Source organism: Atractosteus spatula, chromosome 11, assembly GCF_055471065.1.
Source record: "Atractosteus spatula isolate fAtrSpa1 chromosome 11, fAtrSpa1.hap1, whole genome shotgun sequence".
Lineage (NCBI taxonomy): Eukaryota > Metazoa > Chordata > Actinopteri > Semionotiformes > Lepisosteidae > Atractosteus > Atractosteus spatula.
Genome location: NC_142716.1, coordinates 26,827,527 through 26,854,519, shown reverse-complemented (window position 1 = coordinate 26,854,519; position 26,993 = coordinate 26,827,527). Strand labels below are relative to the sequence as shown.

General features: G+C 39.0%; 2 protein-coding genes across 2 annotated transcripts; one reads left to right on the top strand and one right to left on the bottom strand.

Annotated features, from left to right (window-relative positions):
* Positions 1 to 6,968: 6,968 nt before the first annotated feature.
* LOC148823757 (deoxyribonuclease-2-alpha-like) lies at positions 6,969 to 12,353 on the bottom strand. The gene is made up of 6 exons (XM_088928121.1): positions 12,349 to 12,353; positions 11,536 to 11,701; positions 11,278 to 11,366; positions 9,980 to 10,140; positions 9,268 to 9,459; positions 6,969 to 7,303 (listed from the first exon to the last, which is right to left on the bottom strand). The coding sequence occupies exons 1-6, from the start codon at positions 12,351 to 12,353 to the stop codon at positions 6,969 to 6,971; spliced, it is 948 nt and encodes a 315-aa protein (XP_088784247.1).
* A 2,735-nt stretch (positions 12,354 to 15,088) lies between these two features.
* On the top strand, positions 15,089 to 26,132 carry LOC148823756 (deoxyribonuclease-2-beta-like). Its single transcript, XM_088928120.1, has 6 exons — positions 15,089 to 15,098; positions 17,540 to 17,701; positions 18,373 to 18,570; positions 20,674 to 21,001; positions 25,704 to 25,763; positions 26,036 to 26,132. The coding sequence occupies exons 1-6, from the start codon at positions 15,089 to 15,091 to the stop codon at positions 26,130 to 26,132; spliced, it is 855 nt and encodes a 284-aa protein (XP_088784246.1).
* Positions 26,133 to 26,993: the final 861 nt, after the last annotated feature.

Here is a 26,993-nt window from a genome sequence, read left to right as displayed (position 1 = left end):
TCTGCAGTCTGGTGAACAACAGGTCGTGAAATTAAGATCTATTTGATTAATTGTCTTTTATCCACCCTTTATCAGAAGGCTGCTTATTCCTGTTTAAGGGTTTGCTGACCAGGAGTCTATCCCAGAATACCAGAGGTGTAACTCGGCATTAGTAGTATACTTGTCCCCTTGTAGGGTACATACACAAACACACAGGGCGATGTAGACATTCCAGTGAACCGAACAAGCATGTGTTGAAGATGGAAGATGGAGGGAATCACCCAAAGGAAGATTATGTGAAAGCAGGGAGAAGACGCAAACCCCCTACATAAGGTGCACACGTCTGGAATCAAATTCAATGACCCCCAAACACGTTCACCAATTTTATTTCTAAAAAGATAACTTTCTGCATTATGATAAATGATGAATGCACCTTCGTGTTTATTAAAATATTATTCTAAATGATTTTTAAAAATGGTGTTATTTTTATGTAAGAACTGTTTCAATCAAACGCACTAAAAAAATCAATATTTTAGGAAATGTTGGAAAAGGAAAAGATGGTTGAAAAGTATGGAAGCCCGTTTCCGCCAGGGAGTCAAAAAAACGCGCTATGGTATCTCAGAATTCCGATTTAGTATCTCAGAATTGCGACTTAGTAACTCAGAATTCCGACAGTATCTCAGAATTGCGACTTGGCAAATCAGAATTGCGACTTAGTATCTCAGAATTCCGACAGTATCTAAGAATTGCGACTTAGTAACTCAGAATTCCGACTTAGTATTTCAGAATTGTGACTTAGCAACTCAGAATTGCGACTTAGTATCTCAGAATTCCGACTTAGTATCTCAGAATTGCGACTTAGCAACTCAGAATTCCGACTTAGTAACTCAGAACTCCGACTAAGTAACTCAGAATTCTGACTTTATATCTCACATTTGCGACTTCGAAACAGCCCATATTTCATTGTCTGTCCTTTTGTTATTGTAACGGATTCGGGTTCTAGGGCTTGTGCCCTCGCCGCTCCCACCATAGTTTGTGCCTCACTGCATTGGCTCGAACCCAGGTCCTGCCAACTGAGGTACTTTCTGAGTTGCTAAGTCGGAATTCTGAGTTGCTAAGTCGGAATTCTGAGTTACTAAGTCGGAATTCTGAGATACCATAGCGCGTTTTTTTTACTCCCTGGCGGAAACAGGCTTCCATAGAAAAGCCTGGAATGCAATTGTAATCCTCACTTAAGGGGAGCCGGGTTTTAGAACTGGCTATAGTTGCTCACGGACATAGCGTTGGCTTTATGAACTACAACTCCCATAATGCAATACTCAAGTTTACGTCACAGTCCCTATTCTGCCTGGCTGTGGTGACCTCTAGCGGGGCCCTCTCAGTTCTGGCAGCTTTACCGTTGATCGTGTGCACTCACTGGCGCGCGCAAGAGGAACTCACACACAGTTTCCTTTTTTAAAGTTTATTTTCTACAAAAATAGAAAAAAACATGGGAGGGTTTCCAGAGATATGTACAAGTCAGGTTTACAGCAGGCTGGTAGCGAGAGTCTGACTCCTACCCTCGTACATGTTGTTTTCCCCTGTTTAAGACGTTTACTATAACACCATTTAAACGCGACACAACATAACAACTCAACTCACTAAGAACTTAACTCACAACACACAGACAGTTTTCATCTAGCGACTTCACACAGTTAGCTAACGAAGTTCAATTTCGTCTCTGATAACCCGCAGAGCCCGAATACACTTTTGATACTCTTAAAACAAATATAAACGCGTAAACCTTAAACCGAAACTATGACATCAGTAAACATAAATTTACAGACCTTTTAAAAAAGCCTTATTACTTCAGATCTTACCTAAAAAATTAGAAAGAGCCATGGGAGAGTTTCCAGAGATACGTACAAGTCAGGCGTACAGCAGGCTGGTAGCGAGGGTCTACCAGCCTGCACGAGGCGCTGTTCCCGATTCCCGGGCCCAGCTGCTCATCACCTGGTTGCACAAGCTTTGACTTTTCATTTTCATTACTATATTTTCACGTTGTGTTTTTCATACCACTACCGAAAAAAAAAAAACATATTTTAGAGGAAGATGTCAGCTTGATTAAACAAATATTGCTCCTTAAGCCTAGTTCCTTACTGTGCTAATTCTGCCACCTACTGGACAAGGTAATAAATAAAACAAGGAGAAAATCATAGAATATAACACCCACACAACAGGCCAGCCAAGTAAAGGGTGTAAGATGACCAGGGGAAGGGTCATTCATAACAGGTATTTTCGGAATGACCTACTTAAAATACTAGATATGGACCTAAGCAAAATGGCTGCCAAAAAAAATCAGCTGACCTGTATATGGAAAGGGTCTACCCTGAGAAACAATGAGACACAGCTGAGCCGCATCAGGAACCGAAATTGAAGTGAAATATAAGTGAATATAAGAACAGGGCGGAAGCCGATCAGGTGAATGTGGTTTGGAGGAAGAGAGAGGAAAGAGGTTTATGATAAAGATCGGACTAATGAATAACGGACTACTGAAAGGAGAAAAGGTTTATGGTTTTTGGATTGCGGATAGTGGATAAGGATACATCGCGGATTGGCTTTATTACGGATTTTAGTAACTCGGATCGGAACAGGATTAAGAGAGCGGATTACGGACTGGATTTGGAAGATAATTGGAGGAAGAAACGCCACGAAACTCAGGAAAGAAAAGTGTGGTGTGAGTACTTCTCTCATTTACATAAACTTTCCCCCGGAGGCACCACAAGGGATATCTGAAGGACTGAAAAGAGTTGCACTGATTGTCACATTATCTAAGGTTGTCTTTTAAAATGTACTTGTATTCCATTAACAGCATCTATTGCATTGCCCGAGAAAATTAGAAATTACTGTATGTAATCTGTTTGAATTGGGTTCCTATGAAAAAGACTTGTGAAGAAACCCAGCTGGGACTCAAAACCCTTGGTATCTTGTCAGAAGAAGAGAATGCAATGTGCCCCAAGCAGTATGATTTTCAAAACCCAGATTTAGTACCAGAAACAAATAATTTGTAGCTATTTTATAAGAACCTTTCATCTTGTGTTTTAATTGTAATACAGTGTAGTAAAATGCACAATGGTTTGGTTTTGGGAGAGAGAAGGAATAGGAGGGAGAGAGGTAAGAAGGGAAAGCAAACGAAAGAAAAGTCCAGAATAGGCTGTAGAAAAAATGAGAATAGAATATGACATATTCCAAGGTGAAGTCAAAACAAAAATAAGACCTTAAAAAGAAATCAGCCTATCACTGTTTGCTGGGAGAATGGATGAATCCTGTCTAATGCTCAGCTTACACTCTGTTAATAGCAATAAAAGACAATGTTAGTCCTCCGTGGTTAACCTACATTTATGCTGTTGCTTTAAAACAGATAACAACGGAAGAACTGAATGACATAGCGGAGAATATAGTGGCGTGGGTGGCAGTGTCCATTATCAGAGTGCTGCTCCCAGCCATCTCCCTGTACAATGAAAAGAGGAGCCGGAGAAGAGTCTCTTAATCACCTGCTGCAGATCTAATAACCTTGCCTCTGAATTGTGGATGGTGTTCTTGAATGTGTCAACTCTCCCTTGTCAGCAAATAAGCCAATAAGAAAGAATTCCCACCCCAAAGACTGTGCGTCTTAATCAATCTGCAGACTCAGAGGCTGACAGTGAGATTTTACAGGTTGTCTCTAAAAGCTTGAACCACTTTCACTGTATGTATTGAGTCAGTGTCAGTTTACGGTCTCCATATTAAATGAGATGTAAAGTCTCAAATTGCACTTAATGAGTATGTTTTCTTTAGTGTTTTAATGAAACTTTCTGGTAGCAGAATGTGTGTAGCGTTTTTTGCAATGGAATGCACAGCAGCACTGTTTCAGAAGGATATACAAAAGGTAAAATGTACTGTAATATTGTGGTAAAATAGTTGATAGCTGAATGGATATGATTTAAAATTACAGTGGTTTCCAGTAGTAAAATAATGTTAAAAGGAAAGAATTCTATAAAGGTAATGAAGGTTTTAATCCATCCATTTTCTAACTGCATTATCCACTACAGGGTTGCAGGGGAGCCAGAGGCATGATTTACCCTGAACTGGACACCTGTCCATCACAGCGCACACTCACACCAGGGACAATTTTCACAAAAGCCAATTACCTGAAGACAACCCAAGCAAACACATGTAGAACATACAAACCCCAGGTATGAGGATGAACTCATGGCCCCAGTGCTCTGAGACAGCACCACTGCACCACTTTTTTATGCTACTATATTCCAGTTAAATACCAGTGTTTACTGTTGCTTATTTTAGCCTGGAAGAGATACATTATGATCATTTGATACTGGCAAATATTCTTGTAGCACAAGGAAAGCGGTACAAACACTATATTTCCACTAGGGGGAACAGTAGGTTTTTGGACTAAACTGTCCTGCTTTGGCAACACTGTATATTTATGGTATATAAATTAGTTATTTCTGGATAATCACTTCAGGAACTCACTTTATCCCCTGAACAGTAGTCACTGTAAATATAATTTGTCTTTTATTTCCCAAAACAATTCAATATTTACCACTGTACTGCATACAGTATTTAGCCTCTAGAATTTAATTTGCTCAATGTTAGTCTTGAAGCATGTAGTTAGTACTGTATAGGTACTATCATTTAACAGCATTCATGAGATACATTCAAACAGAATATTAATTCCATATATTCAATTGAATCTTTCAAAGAGAACAACCATTTCCCTGCAAAATTAGGCTTTTCTCTGTCACTTCTCAGGTGGCTCCGACAATCAGCTGCCGTTAAATTGTGGCTGTGGGCATCTGTTTCAGTGGAGTGTCTACTCCCTCTTTAAGTGTGATATTAGAAATACATCTTTTTTTGCTCAAAAACTGCTTTTTACAAATTAAAGATACGGCTATAAACTAATATGACGTTTTGGCTGTGAAGCCTTCTTAAGGTGTGTGGAGACGCATCTGAAGAAGGCTTCACAGCCGAAACGTTGTGTTTTCTCTCTTCTCTTTTCAGCATGGAATAAACCCATTGTTCCTTTACAGACTACGCATGCTGACGCAGCTACCCACCTGCACTACTATAAACGAATATAGCATACAATGGCATCTAATTATAACAACTTATACTTGGGATTTTTTAAAGAATCTTTTGTTTTTAATCCACAGCATAATATTACATTATGAAAGACAGTTTTGTGCAGAAAAAAAAGCACCTTTACATTTTACTTTATTTATTTAAAAACTAAGAGCTTCTTTTTAAGTGGTAAGAATGGTAAATTGTGCCATGTGAAGTTCATTTTTCAGTTTCCACTGTCTACATTCCCGGGCACGGCTTATATGTGGGTTAATATTTACCTATCGGATTAAAATAACACAATTGAAACAGGATGAGGAAATGTGCACACACTCCTCTGACATACTCATGAGAGAGAGTCTTTCCCCGCTTGACATGCTTTGAGCTTATAAAAGAGAGATCACCCACTGGAGAAGAACACGACTGTGAGTGACATCACTGTGAGGTCATAGGCATTGAGCAGGTCAGAAAATCAAGACTGCAAGGGGAGACTCAATCCTACCCAACATTAGAGACATGCCTGCTTTTGCAAGTGCTAGCTTGATAATGGTTTAAGTTCCTCAGATATTTTTTAACTTCAGGTAGGTGTATGGCCTTTGACTTAAAAATCAGTAAATCATTAAAGAATGCTGTAAGGTTTAATAGACTTAAGATATTCTTACCAGATCGAAACACCAGCACGGCACTGTAACCTTATTCTTTATAAAAATGTGAACATAAACTCTCTCTTTTAAACTGTACAGGCCTATTACAAAGCCAGTCGAAGTGGACAGCTCCACAGAGTAAACAGTCATATAATCCAATGCTTCAAGTTGATCAATAATGTAGTAACTGTACTGTATATGAAGATGTGGTGATTGTTTTTATTTAACCTTATCCACCTGTTCTGAAAAGCATAGGTTTTGTGTTTTGCAATATGTAGTCTGTGGTGTTATTGATTTAGCTAGTAAAAATATATATATTATTCATTCATTGTGTGGTTTCTGTGTAAAGTGTTGTCAGCATTACACTATTAATGTATTACAAAACTGCTGTGAAAACAAACTTATTGATTATGTTTAAAAGACACTGGAGATCACTTGCATTTGCAATATTTTGAGAAAAGTGTAGCGTTGAAAGCTAATACACACGTGTAGTTGGATATACCTATCCATGGGTGTATACTGTTAACTCCAAGGAGTTGGATTTGAGTAATGAAATCGAAATACAACATAACCATTACATTATTAAACTGCACAATGTCAGTACTCCTGATAAAAATACCCTTTAGCCACATCCACAGAAACAGAAATCACAGATATGTGCCGAACAGGAATACTAATATCAATATAACGTCAGTGTCAGTTTTTGTGCTTGATATAAACTGCCTAATGGGGCCACAGGAATAATTGAAGGCAGTTCAGATCCAGCACTTTTATTACAAACAAGCCTTTAAGGAAACACAAACAGAATGTACTTTTATGATTTGAAATATTTGTATATCGCCTCAGCAAAAATAATTTGACTCCCCCCCCCCCATATATTCAGTACTTCATTCAAAAAATGTTTTTTTAGATGCATGACTTCCTAATGATACATATCCTTTCTAAATACATTTTACTTTTGCTATTAAGGTCAGTACTGAATAGTTTAGGAACATGTAAAGGTTTATTCCATGCTGAAAAGAGAAGAAAAGAAACAATATTTCAGCTGTAGAGTCTTCTTCAGGTGTCAGTTCCCGTTTCTTTTCTTCTCTTTTGCAGCCTACGCGTGTTGACGCACTACCTACTTGAGCTACTGCAGAGTTTTCTTACATATTACTTACCACCATTTGCTTTGAATTGGAAAAACTATGCAGTATCGTTTGAAAAGCAGCCCTTTCTTGTTTGTCTATTTCTGCCAGCCACGTGTTACTGGCAGTCCTCAAATGTGTCAACTACTGTGAGGAAGGCCTTCCACACTCCAGGCCTGCTTGTGCACACAGCCCCGCCTCCTCTTCTCGTTTGACTGATCTCTCGGTTCGTGTCCGCGATGCAGGTCCAGTGCGGACCCCCGCCCTTCGTCACACACCACTTGGAGTGGTCCACCATGATGCCGAAAGGCCTGGCCTCTGGCAGCTGCATCGTCGTCACGTTGTACACCTTGTGCGCCACGGAGCAATTCGACGGCAGAGGCCGATGAAGCTTCCCCCAGCTTTTGGCGAAGTCATCTCCTAAATAGTTAACCAGCAAACCCGAGTAGAGATCTGAAACGGAACAGAGTCACAGGTTCCATGTTAGAATCTGTCCCAGGCACACTTTCTACCCAACCAAAAACAGGAAGTGCACTTGCTACCAAAACGTCAAACTGGATCCAAGAACAAGTGAATGTGTATTTCTCCCCCCCCTCTCTGAATGCTGTACTGTACTGGTTCCTACCCAGAACGTTCTTTTTTAAAATCAACACCACCAATATACAGTAGATCAAGTGTGAAGTGTGACATATTGCTTTTGAAGGGCGGTGTTTGAAACTTACTGGATTGTTCCTTTTCTACATAACATTTTTTTAAATGTATTTAAATAAAATATGACAACCGTTTCCAATAACCTTTAAAGTAACAGCAGAATGAGATCCTTGGATCAATTAATCAATTTCTTTTCAAAACTAGTTGAGATTAATGGAACAAACTGTACGTGTTATTTAAGTCCTGGTTCCTTTCAAGAAACAGCAGGATGAGATCCTTGAATGAACTACTAAGAAATTAGCTAAATGGGCCAAATGTAACCTCTCGTGTTCTTAGGTATTAAATGGTATCTAAAGAAGCTACACAAGTTATATTTTTATCTTTTCTTATGTTTAAATCAACATACCAAGAAAAAAACATTTGTTTTAGATTGTTGTATGAATAAAAGATTGAAATATTCTATTAATCAATTTGCTCAAGAATTGGGCTTTACAGAATGTTAATAAAGCACCTACAAACTACCTCAGACACAAATCCTAAACCTAAATTACTACTGAATATAAATGAATGCTTTACTAACATCCCATAAAATCTCTGTTGAAAGAAAGCGATGCTATGAAACCTTAAATCTAAAGTGTAACCGCAGAAACATGTAGGAAAGTTCAGTTTCCAGGTGGCAGATTGAGAAAGTTTCACCAAAACGAAGTCTGCTTTTTTATATAAATACATCTTCAATTGGGAAAGGCTTTGACTAAAAATAAACTGGATATTGTTCCAACAAAATCTTTGTGAGAAAGTGGGTCTTGCTGGCTAGAAACGGCCAACATACAATAGAGTTAGACTTTGTAAAAATTAAATAAATTCAGATTCTGAGAGGCTCAATAAGTGCTTGTTCAGAGTAAATCAGACATTGTTGTCCGAGTTTCAGCAGTGATACATAATTCACAGAATACCAACACCAACAGGGCTGGGCACTTTGGGATATCCAAGCGATCTCAGACGCGTCCGATAACTGCAACCTCTATGACCAGCTGGGCACCAGTGCTCTTGTAGTGTTGTCAGTGAAAGAAACATCATTGGTACAACTTATGCCAACTCCGACACTTAGCATCACTGTGGGGCTGTTATAGCACATATTTTGAAGGAATAAGTACATTTCGTCATCTCTTCCAAGCTGGTACTGGTCTGGAACTGTGATAATTCATTTGTGATTTTAAAATGTAGAGGCATGCAAAAAATTAACTATTGATTCCAAATATCTAAAATGAGAAAAATAGCTGATGTGACATTTTCACTTCTCCAGGAACAAACTGCAATAATGAAGCACAGAGATTGTTTATGGATCATGGCAACTGTGTTGTTCACTACTGTTTCTGTATTTTGAATTGGAGAATAGTTTCTAAAGAAGCGATCAGTTGGGAAAAAACCGTGATCCATAGACTTTACTGATTTTTTTGTTTTGCAGACTCTAGCTCTGCCTTGGCTTTCTTTTTCTGAACACTGACAGGTTTTGTGCCTTCGCAATGTTGTTTTCCCCCCATCTCACACATTGTTTGAGCAGCTTTTGAAAAGAAATGCGAATTAAGGGGGATGTCTGAAGTAAGTTGTAGAACAGAAAAATACGTTTTGTTTAATCTTAAAACCAATATCTGGCATTGGTATGGGTGGTAGTGCCATTTGCATAAGGGAAATTTCAGATCGACTTGCATTTATCAGAAACTTCATGAAAAGGAATTGAGATTCGAGAGGGAAGAAGTGGTGCTCACCGTCGTTAAATCTAGAGTATTTTGCAAAGCTGGTGAAAGTTTCCCCTGCTAAAGATGTCAGGGGCAGCTGCATAAACCAAGGCTCTTTCCTGGGATAGCATGTTCTCTGAGCCACACACTGAAGGTCTCTGTGGAAGGTTTGGGGGATGTGATAGTCAAAAGAGTATACATGGATATACTGGAGTTGCACAGCTGTAGAGACAAGAATGAAAAATAACCAAGAGTAAGCATGGCATTTTCATACATCCAGGTCAAATGCCCCCTTTCTTTTTCCATTAGTTTGGAGAGTTTCCTTTATTTATTTTCATTTGTTAAACTATCCTCCAAGTTCTGAAATGTTGACATACATTTTCAGCAGCCACCATACACATCATTTAGATTTAATTAGAAAGTCTAAGGCTATTTCGGTATTTATTTTCATCTGTATACACAATGAGGTGTAAGTCTATTAGTGTCCACCTATTCTCAGGGTTATATTAAGCGTGCATATGAAATTGAACCACCAACAGATAATAACAGAATAGACTGGTTTTTGCCCCACAGGTAAATTTAAAATAGGAAAAGAACAGGTGCACCAAACCAGAACAAAAACTGCCAATACTTGAATCTTAAAATCTGGAAAAATTGTACCAAAGGCTTTCAGAAAGTGATAGACAGCTGCGATGTCAATGCCATGTACATACTAAAGCTGTATGTTCATGTGAACGCCTACCTATGTCCTTGAAGGTGCTGTATGTGTAAGTCCCGCAGAAGAAGGTCTGTGAATTTTCATGCCCACTGGAGGGCCAGAATGATGTAGAATGATTTTTCACATCTGGAAGCTCTGGGGTGCTGTGAACCAGCCACACTCCTGTCTGTCTAACATCACAATCCCTGAAAAAGGTCACACAAGATACATTCAAATCTCAAAATTTGATCGTTTTTGATCCGTCTGGTTTTTCAGTTTCAATCTTTTTAAAGGACAAGTCTGCTCTTTTTGAACAGAGTCCATTATCAAGCCTGCTTCCAGCTGACGAATTCAATTAATCAATTCAGTTCAAGAATCAAACAAGAACTGTATAATTGATCAAACTAAACAAAAAAACTTCTATTTTGGGCTAATTTCAATTCTCTTAATCTGACTTTTGGCTTTTTTGTCCAACCGAATTTAACTGAACATACTTCATGGCCAAAAGTCAGATTAAGAGAATTGAAAACCATAGTCCAAAATAGGACTATTCTTAATCCTATTAATTATTTTCAGTTCTCTTGAACTGACAATTGGCCATGAAGTATGTAGATTTATTTCTTAATCTCAACAATTTAATTTACTGTATTCATTTAGAAATGGGCTACTGTAAATTCAATTCAATAGAAACCTAGAGCCCAAAACAAGCATCTTTAGTTTTGTTTTACCCAGCAAATGAATCTTTTATTATAAACATCAGTATTATATTGACTTACAGAAGTGTTTTTAAACTCAGTGATTTTCACCAGGAGAAAAAGCTCTGATGGCAACAGATTTGTTCTTAGCTTATGTGATGCCTCAGAAAAAGAAATGTAAATGGGAAAAAAAATAATGAACAAAAACAAGATGGAAATATATACTTTAAAGCTTTATGATTCAAGTTTTAAAACCAGAAAACACAGAAAGCTGGTGTTGGTATTCTTCAGAAACAGTACAGTATATACTTCGGACGTGCCATCATGTCTTGACCATATTGAGTAAATCATAAAATAAATGTTTTCTACTGAATCAATGATTTGGACAAAATCTGCAGAATCACACATGTAAATGTTCTACCCTGAAATAGTGTAAATTTTAAAATATTTTATTTTAGATATATATAAAATGAACAATTCACATCCTGCATATGTAGCAAACATTGCACTTGGCTTTAATCATAGCAATAAGCAAGCAAACCCAGCAAGTATTACGGATACAATTATATTGTTTGTTGTGCTGTCTATGATGTTTTTTTCCCCCCCCATTTTCTGTGTCCTTCTGTCTTGTACATTGTAAAATGTTACTTACCTTTGCTGTGTCCAAAAGATGAAGGAGCAGGTTTAAATGACTTGGGAGGTTGATCGTTGTATAGAAGATACCCAAAGTCCACAGTCTTTTAGGAAGGAATATAAAAAATATCAATACAAAGTTTGTATTTGTATTGCACAAAAGGCTTTTGAATTATAAGAGAAACCTGTGAAAATAAACAGATCGAAAAGACAATGTATATCCTGACCTCACTTTCTGGGAGATGACACAGATTATAAATAAAGGTTTCTTACCTTTTTATGAATGTAGGACAAAAAAGGCTGCAAAGTCTGCCCCACTGCACTCTTGGAGTCATTTACCAATTTCTTCCCATATACCCAGCCATTGGTATGGTCATCCATGTAGAGGTATCGCAGACCTCTTCCTTCATCGTGGTCTGGCAGCTTATACAGAATAAACCTGTATGATTCCAAAAACACATAAAAGAGTATTACATACTGTATACTGCTCTAGAACTGTGACACTGTACAATGTGTCCTGGGTGTTGGACAGACAGTGTTAACTGTTGTGATCACTAGAAAATAAAAAGGGCACTTAAACAATACTAGTGTCTGTTGCCAGTCTGTGGGTGCACTGGTGCTTCTGGGAGATGACCAGAACCTGTGGCAAGAGAAGAAGGGTCAAGCAGCCTTGATCATTTCTAGGTGATGTAGTGGCCTACAAAGCGAAAATAGCTCTTGTTTTTAGGGGTCGCCCATGTTTGACATGAGCATTGTGGCAAAACTGGAATAATCTTATGCGATTAGAGCTCATTTTCTGCATTTTAAACCAGCAGAGCTCTGTAGAACTGAACTGCAGCAGTTGACAAAGAGTCAACAGTTGACTAAAAGAAGCGAGGCAAGGCAAGCATCTCACAAACATTACTCTCCTCAAGAATACATTCTGGTGAATCGTTTCAAAACGAACTATTGAAAGGAAAAAAACACTTTAAAATCCAATAGTAATTTCTTTATGACAAAAAAAAATCATAGACACTGTACCCTGGATTTACAGATGCAGCCATTCAAAGTGCGCGGCACAGGCACGTACCGGGGGTAATTGGCTACGTCATCGCGCATCGTGACGCGAGATGACGCAAAATACCGCGGTACGTGATTGGTTGACCGACAGGGGCACTCGTGGTGCATTGGTCGGTCGTAGAAAGATTTAAATGTCTTTACTGTGCCCGTTTAAGTATTGAATATTTATATGGAATTTTACCACTGAAGGGAAATCTTAGTAGCTGAGCATAAAAAGAATAGGAGCATACTGTAACACGTGTGAAGGCCATAAACGATATTAATTTTGGAACATAAACATACAGTATATGGCTGGTCTCTGTACTTTAAAGAAAAAATACACACCGGTATTCCATTTCTCCCTAAACATTTTAAGCATCGAAGTCCTTAACTAACGTGATACCGCAGTTAACAAGCATACTTTTAGAATTTGATTAAAAGGGAATATAATATGGAATCGCGTATCTAAAGAAATTAATAACGATATAATTATATTCATGTACCGCAACACAAAAATGTGTAAGAACGCTGTACGATGTCTGTTGATAATGTTTCTGTAGGGCTTTTTCAACACTTCTCATGTGGCCTTGCCAGTGGCGCTGTGGGTTAGGTTCCCGACTCACACATCACACGTTGGGTGTTTAAATCCAGCTGGAGCCATGACTCTTTTTTTAACAAACATTTCTTTGAAAAAATAAAATAGGGTTAGTGTTAGGGTTACTGTCAAACTAAATCAACAATTGATTTAAGGACGATCTGTCAAAGTGCAATGAAATACAATATTGTTGTTGTTGTTATTGTTGTTTTTATCCTGTAAAGCGTTTTGAGAAGCCACCTTTAAAGGCGCTATATAAAAGCGCTGATTCTTATGGAATGTGTTTTTTCTTCTTTTTTTCATCCATAAGAATCAAGTAATAGGAAAAACCCCATGGAATCGCGTACAGTATCTAAGGAAATAGCAGTATAACCTTATTCATGCACAAACAGTGGCATGTTACATTATTAATTTGGGTGTCTCCTCTTGCCAGAAAGCTATAAATTGCATTTTGAGTGCGGTTTTTGACTTTTTTTAAATTACAACCCATAAATAAAGCTGATACTGTTTAGACTTTTAATTATTTAAAACTGTATTACAGCAGCACAATGCACAATGCAACGTAAATCACTATCTTTGTCTTCTGCGTAATAATGTTCACCTCTCTGTCCAGCAAATTAACAATAGTAATAATAATGAACTTTATTGTATATAGCGCTTTTAAAGGTGGCTCCTCAAAGCGCTTTACAGGATAAAAACAATAACAACAATACTGTTAGGCTGGGCAAACGATTTTTTTTTAAAAAAGAAATACAAAATGAGATATAATGATGTGTTCCGGCTTAGACATTAACGAAGAGCATAACGAAGGTCATAAAGGTCATAAACAATATTAATTTTGGAACATCAACATATTATGTAAACTGTATGTTGCTGTTATTGGTATTTTAAAGAAAAAATACTGTAAAATCCTGGGTTCGGTACAATCTTTCAGGCATTCATGTGAAGGACAACAGAGCTTTCACTGGCCGATTATCAAACTTTATTGATAAATCAAAAACAAAAACTATCCGACCAAACCAGAAAAAGAAAAAAAGAATAACGGACACAGCGCGAGCCTGCATTCTCTCCTCAGCCGTCCACACCACACTTTTCCCCGGGTCAGAGATTAAATAAGACTTCACTCGCACCAAACAAACTACCACACACTGAACACTGAACATGTTAACCCAAATATGTCTCACAATACTTTTATGGTACATTACTTTGCTAAAATGTATTTAAAAATAAAAACGATTACAAATGCCAGCAGAGAGAGAGACACACACACAGTTCTTCATTGTCAAAAAGTAATTGTGTTTTACTTTGTCAGCACCCAGACAAACGCAAACGCGTTATTAATGAAATGCTTTTATTCATTCTTAATCGAACTCACAAGTTGTCATCTGCTGTTGAAGCTCTGTGAGACTAGACTCACACATGGCTAGACTTGACTATTTAACCATGAGATTATGTTTATGTTTATAAATCTTCCTTGTTATGCACTGAGAATGATAAGCACCCCAAACACGAGGGCGGCGTAGCGGTCGGCTCTGGCTTTCCCATCTATACCGATGCACTGCAAGTACAACCCCCCCTCCTTCTCTTGAGTGATGGGCAACAGTTGGATATCTGGGAGAATTGTTCGTTCCACTGGCGTCTGTGAATTCCGCTGTGTAAACGGTGCTCCCTGAGGGGTGACAGACGGCGGGGACAGCGTCAGCCAGGTCCTGGGCGGTGGTGAGCAGAGAAGCCAGATGGAGTGTCCTGAGGCGGTGTGTGCTCTGGGGGGGGCAGAGCTTCCGCCAGGCATTGCAACCTGCGCAGTGGGGGGAGCCACTCACCGGGAGACAGCTGCTCAAGCGTTTGACTGCCGGTACACACTGTCTCCGGCTTCTGCATCTTCACGAGTGTCTCTAACCTCCCAATCCTCCCCAGTAATGCGTCGCACTGCTCCCGCTGCTGCCGAAAAGTCTCCATACAGGTGCTGCCTCTACAGGCTGGCACCCTTGAAAGCTGCACGTATGCGACTTCAATTAACACCAGTATTAAATGTATTACACTGTATTAATCAAGCCTTGTTTCCTTGATAATAGTTGATCTGCTCTTGCATATTGACATAGAACTTGAACCTTATTGCATGTACATGTACTGGTACAATGGAATCCTTACTTACAGAAAGTTAGGATAGTTATGATCGGGTGTGAATGAGGAATGTTGAATGGTATTGAATAGTTTGACTTTTGTGAAGGCAAATCCATGAGAATATTTTGTGCTCTAATCCTGCATTTAACATGATAAATCAAGTTAAAATAAGTTCCCAGATGCTTCCCTAGTTAATCTACTGTTCTTATCATAGTTTACTACAGTAAGCAACACTAGATCATAACCTTGTCGTGTGGTTTGGTAAGCCTTCAAACTAATTTTCTTGAAACACATAATTACAATACACTGTATAATAGCAGAATAACAATAACATCTTTTAACTGGATTTGATTGCTTTCAGAGTTCTTTTATAAGGATTGTGCCTTTGTTTCTAAGGTTAACACTGTCCTTCCATTACAGAAGTATCATGAGGTCCAAGCAAATAAACACACATGCACATATAAGTGACAAGTAATAGGTTTATTCCATGATGAAAAGAGAAGAGAGAAAACACAACGTTTCAGCTGTGAAGCCTTCTTCAGGTGTGCAGGTGTGCCTTCTTCTTTAGCACACCTGAAGAAGGCTTCACAGCCGAAACGTGTTTCTCTCTTCTCTTTTCAGCATGGAATAAACCTATTACTTGCTCCTTTGAAGACTACACATGCTGACGCAGCTATCCACCTGAACTACTTGCACATATAAGTGTTTGCAAGCCTGTATCTATATATTCCTGGTAATATGCTTCTATTTATGTAGTAAGAAAGCAATCAGAAGAACTGTTTATAAAGTATTCTTGGTAAAACTCATCAAATCATCTCACTTTTAAATAACTTAAAAAAGTTGCCTGATCACTTTCATCTTGCCCCTCTTTTGATAAAGAGATATTGTTGTTTTTTTTAGGATAATGAAATCATTGTGAGAAAGATGTTTTAAAGAATTCTACAGGATATTTTAGCAAGTTAGCGAGATAACACTAGTAAGGACCCTGATAATTAGATACTAGTTATTTTTGTTTAGAAGTGTATCTTAGCATTTCATAGAACAGCACAGCATGGCATAGAAAGTGATGCATTTGTATCACTATATTACGAATATTCTTTCAAAAACATCATCAATTTTTCTATATTAAACTATAATAAAAATTCTATAATAAAATCAGTATAAAATTAACACGGATTTATTGTTTATTAGATTTAATGTCTGCTAAAGACTTATAATTATTAATTATAAAAGACCATGTTATGGCAATTAGAATTTCGAAAGTAGTGGAGTATAAGTGGCTCAGCACTGGGAATACACGTTCTTTGATGGGCTGGAAAAGTCCTGTACATCACTGTGTAGGGTCAATAGGTGTATGACTGTGTAAGAGAGGTTGGACAAACCTGGGGTCAAAGGTCATGGGCGTGAGAAGAAATGTACAGATAAAATCGCCAATTCTAATTTGGGTGGGTATAAAATTGCCACTACTACTAGTACTACTACTAACCAGGCAGCACAGTAGTACAGTGGTTAGCATTGCTACCTTACAGCACTGGGGCCCTGGGCTTGATTTTGGACTCAGGATGCCATCTGTGAAGAAATTGTCTTTTCTCCCAGGGTTACCTCTGGGTGCTCCAGTTTCCTCCCCCGGTCCAAAACTATACTGGTTGGCTGATTGGCTTCTGAGAAAAGATTAGCTCTAGTGTGCGCTTCAGTGTCTGTATCTGCCCTGCGATTAAGTGGGCTTCTTGTCCAGGGTGTCACCTTCCTTGTGCCCATGGCTTCCAGGGATACAAACATCAGTATCATCTTTATCATTACCACTACTAAATTAAACACAATGTACCTCACAACTGGCAGCCCACTAAAGCTCAGTAGCTGTGAGCCTGGTCAGTACCTGGATGGGAGACCTCCTGCGAAAGCTAAGGTTGCTGCTGGAAGAGGTGTAAGTGGGGCCAGCAGGGGGTGCTCACCCTGCAGTCTATGTGAGTCCTAATGCCCCAGTATAGTGACGGGGACACTATACTTTAAAAAGGCACTGTCCTTCGGATGAGACATAAAACCGAGGTCCTGACTCTCTGTGGTCATTGAAAATCCCAGGGCGTTTCTCGAAAAGAGTATAGGTGTTACCCCAGCATCCTGGCCAAACTTCCCATTGGCCCTTACCAGTCATGGCCTCCTAAGAATCCCCATCTTTGAATTGGCTTCATTACTCTGCTCTCCTCCCCACTAAATAGCTGGTGTGTGGTGAGTGTTCTGTGTACACTTTGGCTTCACATTGGTGGTGGTGGACGAGAGTCCCCAATACCTGGAAAGAGCTTTGAGTGGAGTGTCCAGAAAAGCACTATAAAAGTGTAAGGAATTATTATTATTATTATTATTATTGACCTTTTCAAAGTACTGTGTTAACAGTAATAACTTGCAATCCATCATCTACTGACTCTTCATAAATCGATAACTGCTGTTCATTGTAAGTATGAATGAATAGAATGTGATCTGTTATCTCGGTGTGTTGTAATATCTCTTTGTGTGTCCACACAGGAGTCCTACACTTTGACCAGACTCAGGGTTTCTGGCTCAGTCACAGTGTCCCCCACTTCCCTCCATTCCCAGAAAGGGGGTACAGCTGGCCGTCCTCGGGGAAACTGAACGGCCGGACCGCGCTCTGTATCACTTACAAATCTACACAATTCCCTCAGATAGGTGCACAACATAGGGAAGCTAGCATTATGCTAATAGCAAAATACCATTTTATTTTTATTTGTATTGCTCAGTTCAAATTGAAAGAGACGACAATGCGAGGCCATTTACCAGATTCAATATTTGTTGGGCCGGATTTTTGTTTTTGTTTTTTAACCGTGAGCCGAGCCATAGAATGAAATGTGTGGGGTAAATTGAATGTGTAGTCCTTGCTTCATAGGACTGCAGACTTGTGCTGTAGCCCAGCACTACAATGGAATTATTGAGTGTGGCGGGTCTTCAGATATAGCAGGCAGTGTTAAGAAGCTGGGGAAATCCAAATTAACTGCTTCTGCATCAGAAAACTTAATGTCTCTCTTCTCAATGGAGAACACAATTTCCCCTTCTAGCTTCTTTGCCTCCTTATTCCACAGAAGACGCTTTGTAGTGTTACCTTCCTCAGTTTTGTATTTATTGATTTTAATCATACAAAAATGAACAGTTTATTTTTCCTCACAGTTCAGTGACATGAAGGTATGAAAAAATAAAACCGAAGCCCTCCAGCACCTCTGTGGGCTGTGGGTGTTCCGGCCCGGGTATAATGGTTACTGTTGTAACAACATAAGGTGTTTGCATTGCAAGTGAGAGGATGCGATTTAGCAACAATAAAGTTGTTTTCCTTTCTTTTTCCTCAGCCGAGCAGCTGTTGTATTATAACCCCCACGTGTACAACTGCTCCTTGCCTGAAGTCTTTCGCCACGAACTGCCCAGAATGAGCTGCATTTGTGAGGGCTCTGTAAAGCCCTGGGTGCAGGGAAGGAGGATGGGGAAACTGCTGTCAGCTCAGGGAGAAACCTTCCTCAGCCTTGCCAAGTCTCGCTTCTTTGTGGATGGTGAGAGTGGTTTTCTTTTAAAACCACGCAGACTGTACAAAAAGATCTGTGATGAAACACCAACTACAATCTGACATATCAGCTGTCCTTATCAAAGGTTCTGTACCAGGATATGCATTTGGAATCTTTTTCCTGGAATTGAGCATTTGTTTGGTCACGTAGGTTTCCCATTGATTCTGGAGCTGGTTAAAGTTCAGAAACCTTCCTGGACAGCACTGATTTTCATTCTGCACTGAGGAGAAGAGTCGGATAAAAACAGTCGACTCCGACTCTCGAAACGTCCAGAAATACATTCACATTTAAAGATGTTGAAATACTCCATGGTAGTTATGCTTACGTTCCAGTGATTTGCAATTCACCAGTGTGGACAAGTGGCCCCTTTGAACTTATTCAGATTTAATGTGTTGTCTTAGCGATGTATTACAGTCTTCTGTCCTTGCAGTCGTCTGTTGCCAGGCCACTGCCAAATGCATATTCATTTTTAGCACGTATTCTCTTCTTTATGGAAGTGTGGAGGCAACCCAAGTAAATGCACTTTTAAGTCCTAAAAACAAGCTAGCTAAATTCCCTTTGAATTCCTGTGCTCTCACATTAAAAGTGTGGCTTGGCTGTCTTGAGAAGCATGACAGAGACTTCCATCACCTTTCACAGGCCACAAAATTGCCCAGATTTTGCTCCTATTAAAAACATAGCTCAGTCCTGCACACCTTACTGTCATCACAACCTCTGCTGCAATTGTTATTGTAAAGATTGCAAATCCTGTAAAGCAATGCGACTGCAAGATGCTACAGATATTTCAGAACCAGTGAGATACTGTACATGCAACTTCCTGGTCATAGTTTTTACTCTTTACAGCATGATGACGGGCTTTGCTTATATTTTGGCCAGTGGTTGCATGTACAGGTTTGCAAAAGGCCGCACATTGTTAAGAGCCAAACATGAAAATGACAAAAGAAGAATGAGACAAATTACATTTCTTCATCCCAGACAAACATTAAAAATAAAATGCAGACAGCGAAAAGGGAAAACAATTTGGTCTTGACTTTATTCAAAGCTATCCATTACATGGTACAATGAGTTTATATAATGGTATATTAGCCACCAATATAATACATAAACTGAAACAAACTTTTCAGATTTGGCAAAAACAATCTTAGTTTGATCATTTTTAACTAAGCTTAGTTAAAAATCAATTTCAGATTGGATGCAATAATAATATCAGAATGGAAAAATATTTAAACCATACAGTATATGTGTCTGTTTTCATAATCTTGCAATAACATAAAACATCATATTCGATAGTATATCACCAGCAATAAACTGTAAAGTGTGTAATATTGCTAGAAGCAGAAAACATCCCAAGAAAACAAGACCTAGGTCCAAAATAATCATTTAACAGAGTTCGCATAGTTTTGAGATGAAAAATCCACTCCACCTACAGTGAATCATACATCAGTCTTCTAACCACTTTATCCACTATAAAGTCACTGGGGAGCCAGAACCTATCCCAGCAAGCAAAGGGGAAAAGGCAGGATACACACTGGACAGGATGCCAGGACATCACAGTGCATACAGAGACAAAAACACACAGCGCTTACCCAAGAGTCCATTTTCCCAAAAGCCAATTAACCCAACTAGTCTGTTGTTTTTGGACTGTGGGACCAAAAACTGGAGCACCCAGAGGAAACCCCTGCAAACACGGGGAGAACATACAAACTGCACATTTGTAGTTCACATCTGTAGGGCAGAAACACATGTTGCGCTTCTAAAACTGTCTTGCTACAAGGGCTTTCCAATCACTACCAGTAGCTCTTTTATGTTGTTCTGTTGTGATTGTTATTAAAACATAAAAAGTTCTGAAAGAACTCAATTGGAAAACAAAGCACTGAAAACCGTTTAGTAAGGGGAAATGTTTCATTATACAATGTGAAAATGGCAGTAAAATTAAATTCCAGACCGGTAAGAGCTTTTTTTTTTACTTTTCACAGAGTGTTTCCTTTTTCTTTAAACCAAGAAAGAGCCCTGTCTGGAGAGCCATTGTAGATGCTGTTAAATGCCTTATATTTCTACTTTGTTGACATACTTGAGGGTTGTCTTTTACAGACATCTACACTGGCTGGGCTGCTCAAGTTTTAAAGACTACTCTGTTGACGGAAACCTGGCAACGAAAAGAGCATGAACTGCCTTCAAACTGCTCCCTTCCTGAACACGTTTTAAATATCAAAAGAATTAAACTGCCGGGACCTGTGGAGTTCTGCTCTCACTTTGATCATGCCAAGTGGTGTGTATCCCAGGAGGATGGAGACCAGTGGATCTGCACTGGAGATCTAAACAGAGAGGACTGCCAGCAGTGGAAAAGTGGAGGACTTATTTGCTCACAAAACCCTGTTATCTACCACGCTTTCAGGGGGGCTGTGTCCTGGTTTGTTAGGTGCAGAGACATGTTTAAACTGTAAGAGGGGGAATGTTTGACCCTGTTGTTGCAATTCAGTTACGCTGACTCTTTCTGTATCTATCTGTTGCAGATGCAGAGCAGTGTTAATTGCGCTCAGGTTTAGCAAATGCCGCTTGATATTTTGAAGCTAATGTTTGCTGAAAAGCAAGAAAAAACGTTGCTCAAATGCAAATGTGCTTCTTTCCAGAACAACTAAAATGTATAGGTTTAAACATGGGTTGATGGCTAACACAAAAGAAGAAACACCCAACGACTGCAATTATCAATCCATTCATCTATTATCAGAAAGTAGCTTTTGTTCCTGTGAAGTGTAGTGGCAAAGCTCTTCATTTAAAATAAGAGGACACTGGTTGTAAATGTCAATCAGGATTACGTTGCGCAAATGTTTTTTCTTTATACTGTAGGTTTGGTTGGGTTCCCACCAGCAGTTCTGTGAAATCTTTCCTCATTTTGTGCTTTTGTCTTCTGTTGTGCGAATCCCATCTATAGCCAATAAATGATGGTGCTCGCAGCTCTGAATATATTAAGATTAGTGGAATTCCTGGTCTACCAGCACTCTTTTGTTGTGTGCATCTAATCTATAATCAATAAGTTAAGATAACAGCATATTATTTGCTGAGGTACGCAGATATTCCTGACTTCCATTGTTGGTGGAGCTGGGTCATATTTGCCTAGGGAAAAAATGTGCACAACATGATTTCTTCTAAAAAAACGTTTCTACTAGCATCTTGTGCTGTGTTCCTCAAATGTCTTATTTTTCCTGTTGGCACTGTTTTTCTTCACGTTTTCTTCTACCACCTTACAGTGCGCTCACAAATTACTGTCACCCTTAATGAAGAACAAAAAACCCCATATAAAATAAACAGCACAGATAATGACTTATATTTTATATACCCCAAAACTGGGTAAACTAGTGAAAAACACTGATTTTGTTTTCTCTCAAACATTTCTTAGTTGATTTTTAAATGGTGTGTTTAGGATCATTGTCATGCTGGGAGGTCCACCAGAGACCAAATCATGCTGTAGCTTTCTGGCATAGGCAGCCAGATTTTTGCCCAGAATATCCTGATATTTAGTAGAGATCATGATACCTTTGTCCTTAACAAGGGCCCCAGTGGCATCACAACCACAACACAACATCAATGTTCCACCCCCATATTTCACAGTGAATATACGTTTTTTTGTGTGAGTATGCATCCCTCTCCAACGCCAAACGTACTGGTGGTGTGAGTGGCCACACCCTTCAATTTTGGTCTCACCTGACCATAGCACTGGGTTCTAGTCAAAGTCCCAATGGCATTTGGCAAACTCCAGACACTTCAGTTTGTTTCTTGTTATCAATTCCTTCTGGCAACCCTTCCAAATAGCTTTTTAGCATGGATGTACCATCTAATTATTGATTTGGAGACTCAAGGACTCCAAGATGCAACCAGACTCTGCAGTTCTCCAGCTGTGACCCTTGGATTCTTTACCATTTGTGAAGATCAATACTAATTTGTCTCTTAATTTGTCACTTCTTTGCCTTTCCCCATGGTGGTGGATGGCCAAAGTTTTTATTATGTGTGTTTACCTCTTTTTATACCCTGGTGAAACAGCAAGTCCAGAAAATGTTCCTTTTGACTGAGTTATATTTAAAAAAGCAGAACTTCATTTCAGATTTTATTTTGTTCAGTTTCCTTAAAGGAAAGTGGGGGATCTAATAATTGTGACATTAATGTTCCTGGAAAAAACATGTATTACTCATTTTAAATATTTGTTTTGAAATAATTCCCATTGTCTGGGCATAAGATAGACTCATTATCTGTGCTGTGTATTTTATACAGGTTGTTTTGTTCAACTTTATCAAGGGTGCCAATAATTCTTGAGCCCACTGTACCTGCTTAGATAAATAGAATCACTATTACACACCAAGAAAAACACTCAAAACACTAACTTCTGTTCTTGGAACTATAGTGTTCAGTCCAATTTTAATGCATCACTGATATTTGAAGAAAGTGAAAACCGCTTTGCACTGTTTGGAGATGATTGCTAAGATCATCCAGGTGGATGCTGCACATTGGTGGTGGCGGAGGGGAGTCCCCATTACCTGTAAAGTGCAATATAAATGTAAGCAATTAATTATTGAGCTTCATTTTGTGGGTCTGTATAAACAAAATTCCAAGTAGGATCAGATTTCAAATATTGGTCTGACAAAGTGTAAACCCAGAAAAAACTCCCCTTATGCAAAACTGGGCGAAGGGACTTATACCTTGATCACAGCTGCTTCCTCAATGTGCGGTTTTAAACTTTCAATTTTGATAAAGTTCTAGCCCAGGAGTGTTAAAAGGTTACAAGTGAGAGAAAGATATTCTGCCCATCTTTTCTGTTTGGTTGATAGTAACTATTGATAAAAGATTCTTTGTAACACTCCTGTGATTTGGATTGCACAGCATGTCTTTTCCATCACAGACTTCAATTTCATTCTCTACCCACCCCCCATGTTGAATGTGAAGTACTGTAGCTGCCCGAGTCCAAATTCTCAGTTCTTTTCAGGATTTTGAATACTCAAGTCTCCACATCTTCAATCCTCCAGCCAAAAGTGATAAAGTTGTTTTAACCTCTCAGTTTACAACACAATACTGTACCTTTCAATGTGGGAGTTATTCTGGTTTCTCTTCCTTAGACTGTTTCCAATGTCAATTATTGTAATGCTCTTCTAATATAAGGACTCCTACATTTTATCTTTAGCTTTCCAATATGCCCATTTCCAATATACAATGAAGTCATTGTTCTCTGTATTAAAAAACAATATGAATACAAGCTAATAAAAGGAAGACTGAAATAGCTGTCTGAGACAAGCCAGCCTCTTCAGACCTCATTAGGCCCCAGCATATGGACAAGCCACAACAGAAAGGAAATACTGCAGAAAAAAGTTAAGTCACAAGCTGCCCCACCACCAACAACAACAACAAAATCCTCCCATAGAACTATTTATAAACTGTACCAAACCTAGGCTAATTGCCACCATGTGAGAATGTGCCTCTCACCCTTAACTAATTTGCTAATTCACCCCCACGTGGGTCTATGTACACATGATTGAGGCCTGAACCCCCTCAGCTGAAACTAGTGCATCAACACTGCTGACCCACCACACTGTTGTATTTGAGAGCTTCCTTAAATAGAGGTGAAATGTGCTCTCACTGTCCTATTAAAATTCTTTGGTTCCTGAAATGAATAGTAGCACAGATGTAAAGAAAGAACAATTGGATACAGCAATCGCTCAGCAGGTCTTTTTAAGCCTATGTGAGTTGCACTGATCGGGCAAAATCACTGTCCATGCTCATATGTCCTCGTATGTCGGGAGTTAGGACACAGAATTTTTTTTTTATTGAATTAAAACCCTGTTTTGGTGAAAGAACATCAAGACTGTTATAAAATGAACACTCATTGATATGTTATTTTGTTTCACAAATGTAGCAATAGCACTTTGTGATGATATTATTTTAAACTGCTTTAATGATGTCAAAATAATCAAAGTACCTAACTGAGAAATTCTGCTCTAGATCATAGTCTGATTTACAGTGTCCTTTCACGTATCTAATACTGGATATACCAGAAAATCAGAACTGCAAATAGTTCTTTGTCTTTCAAGGTCAATTGCAAAATGCCTTTTTTGGCATTCTGTGCATTCTTTTAGGCAAGTTTTGGTCTGGCAACACTTTCGGGTTTCGTGGCCTGAATTGGAGAAGTGAACTGAAGTAGCTGCCTGTATTGTCTCTCCTTAGTCTTGAAAGACTAAAAGCTGCTTCAAGGCCACACTCATGGTAAGTGTCTGTTTTTCTTTCATTAGTTTTGAAAATTGAATTAGAATGTTCCGTGATTGAATTTAGTCACACAAGAAGTATCGTTCACAAGCCGTGTTCACTCACCCTCTGCAGTACGAGTTGGGGATTGTCTTGCTTAAGTTGGCATCTGGGCTCCTAACTTTAGCCTTTAGTTATGTAGCCTTTGAGTCCCTTATTACTCCATCATTATTGCATTATTTTTGCAGCTATTAACATCAAGCCTACATTTCATTTTCTACCATTGTGGTAGTTCTGGACTTAAAAACTAGAAAATGACTATGGGATGGCTTTATTGGAAATCTCTCAAGAATTCACATACACTTTTACCTTTGTTTGTTGGGAATGAAAGCATAATAGAAAATGCTGAATGTCCATTTAATGACTGATCGCATAGCACTACATCCATATTGCACTACAATAAATTACACATTAATCCAAGAAAGAACTGCACTGTAACTTACAGACCATAAATAGACTTAAATAGACCATAAATGCTGTGAATGAAGTGAAGTGTGAACTGAAATGTCTTTCTTCACCAAATATTACTTTGTCTTGTGTGCCAGCCTTAAGCATGAGATACAGTACAAGCTGGAAAGGTTTGACTCAACATGAATACATTTCTTACTACATGCAAATTTGTCTTGAAAGTTAAGCTTCTAGGTTTGAAAAAATGATGGGCATTTTATAATGAAGGAAAACAGTTTGGTACTGATTTATTATTGCATTTTTCTGTCAAATTCGATGGTTTGATTGTAGACAATTGAGAAGGACAAACCAGATTTCTTGAGCCCTTGTTTCCATTAGGATGCCGTTTGGATGCTGCTGATCTGGCCGCTGATGATATTTGTACACAGTGGGCTCACTGCTGATGCAGCCGTGTCCTGCAGGAACGAGCAGGAGGAGTCTGTGGACTGGTGAGTGGTTTTTCTGCCTTTACTAATTCCCCAGTATACATGCAACAGCAAAGAGGTGTAAATTGTAATAAACAGTAGATGGACACATTCTTTCATTGCGTGTATTAAACATTACAACTTAGAATAAATAAAAGCTGAAAAAAGAGAACCGGCTTAAAGCATGTGTGTCCAACTATAGTTCTGGATGCCATGATCCAGCAGATCTCGGGTTGCTTTGGCCGTGTCCCAATATGCAAGGGCTTAGGGTGTTCCATTTCTAAATTTGTCACAAGGATGCTCACCAGCGCCGCCAAGGCAGACTTCTCTGAAGTCCACATTGGAGTGGACTCCGCTGAAGGGAATTACCCCCAATTGCTCGCAGAATGGTGACGTTCCACATTCTAACGTATCAAGGCGGAGAGAAGTTGCCATGGAGAATAAAATATCCACGTATTAGTAAAATTGAACTTTTTTTAAGTTTTAGAACTCATAATATTGTAACGCATACGGCCACCGTTGGTTGTGATAGCCGGCTTACCAGCGCGGTGACGTCACCGCCCTTCCCTGTGAATAGCAGGGACCGCAGCCGCCGGGCTGATGGGAGATTTCCCTTTAGTTCAGCTGGCTGGGTCCCTGTTGAGTGACGCCGGAGGCCCGGGTTCGAGTCCCCGATGGTGGGGGTTCGACCTGAGGCGGCAGAGGAGAGGGCGCATACCCACGTGAACACCGGAGCGCTACAATTTTTTTGAAAAAACAAACTTCATTAGGCTACTTTAGATTCAAACTGTATGTATTCTACGTACGAAATTTTGACATAAAGCTTTTATTTCGTCACCTCCATTTTGACTGATGTATATTTATTCATTTACCTGCTTTGTATTCTGTACACGGAGTATTTAATGGTGCTCGTATTTAATAGTACAAGCTTTGAGGTATAGCCAAGTTTACCTTATTTAGTTGAATGAAAGCGTTATGTTCCTCGTACTGTCATTTTTGTACTGGGACAGACGATATGAAATGTATTTAATGGTACACAGCTTGGAATAAGCAGCGGTATTGCCAGTGATTCCTTAGTTTACTTCGCCTGTTATGAATCGAGGTTAAGTTTTCAACATGAATGAACACAGTGTCGAGATAAAATTCAATTTAATCAAACTGCAAGCGGACAACGAAAAAATTAACAGCCGACTTGGATTTCGACCCTCCTGAGCCGTGTGACAAAACAGTGACATCACGCGAGGGTGCTTTTTA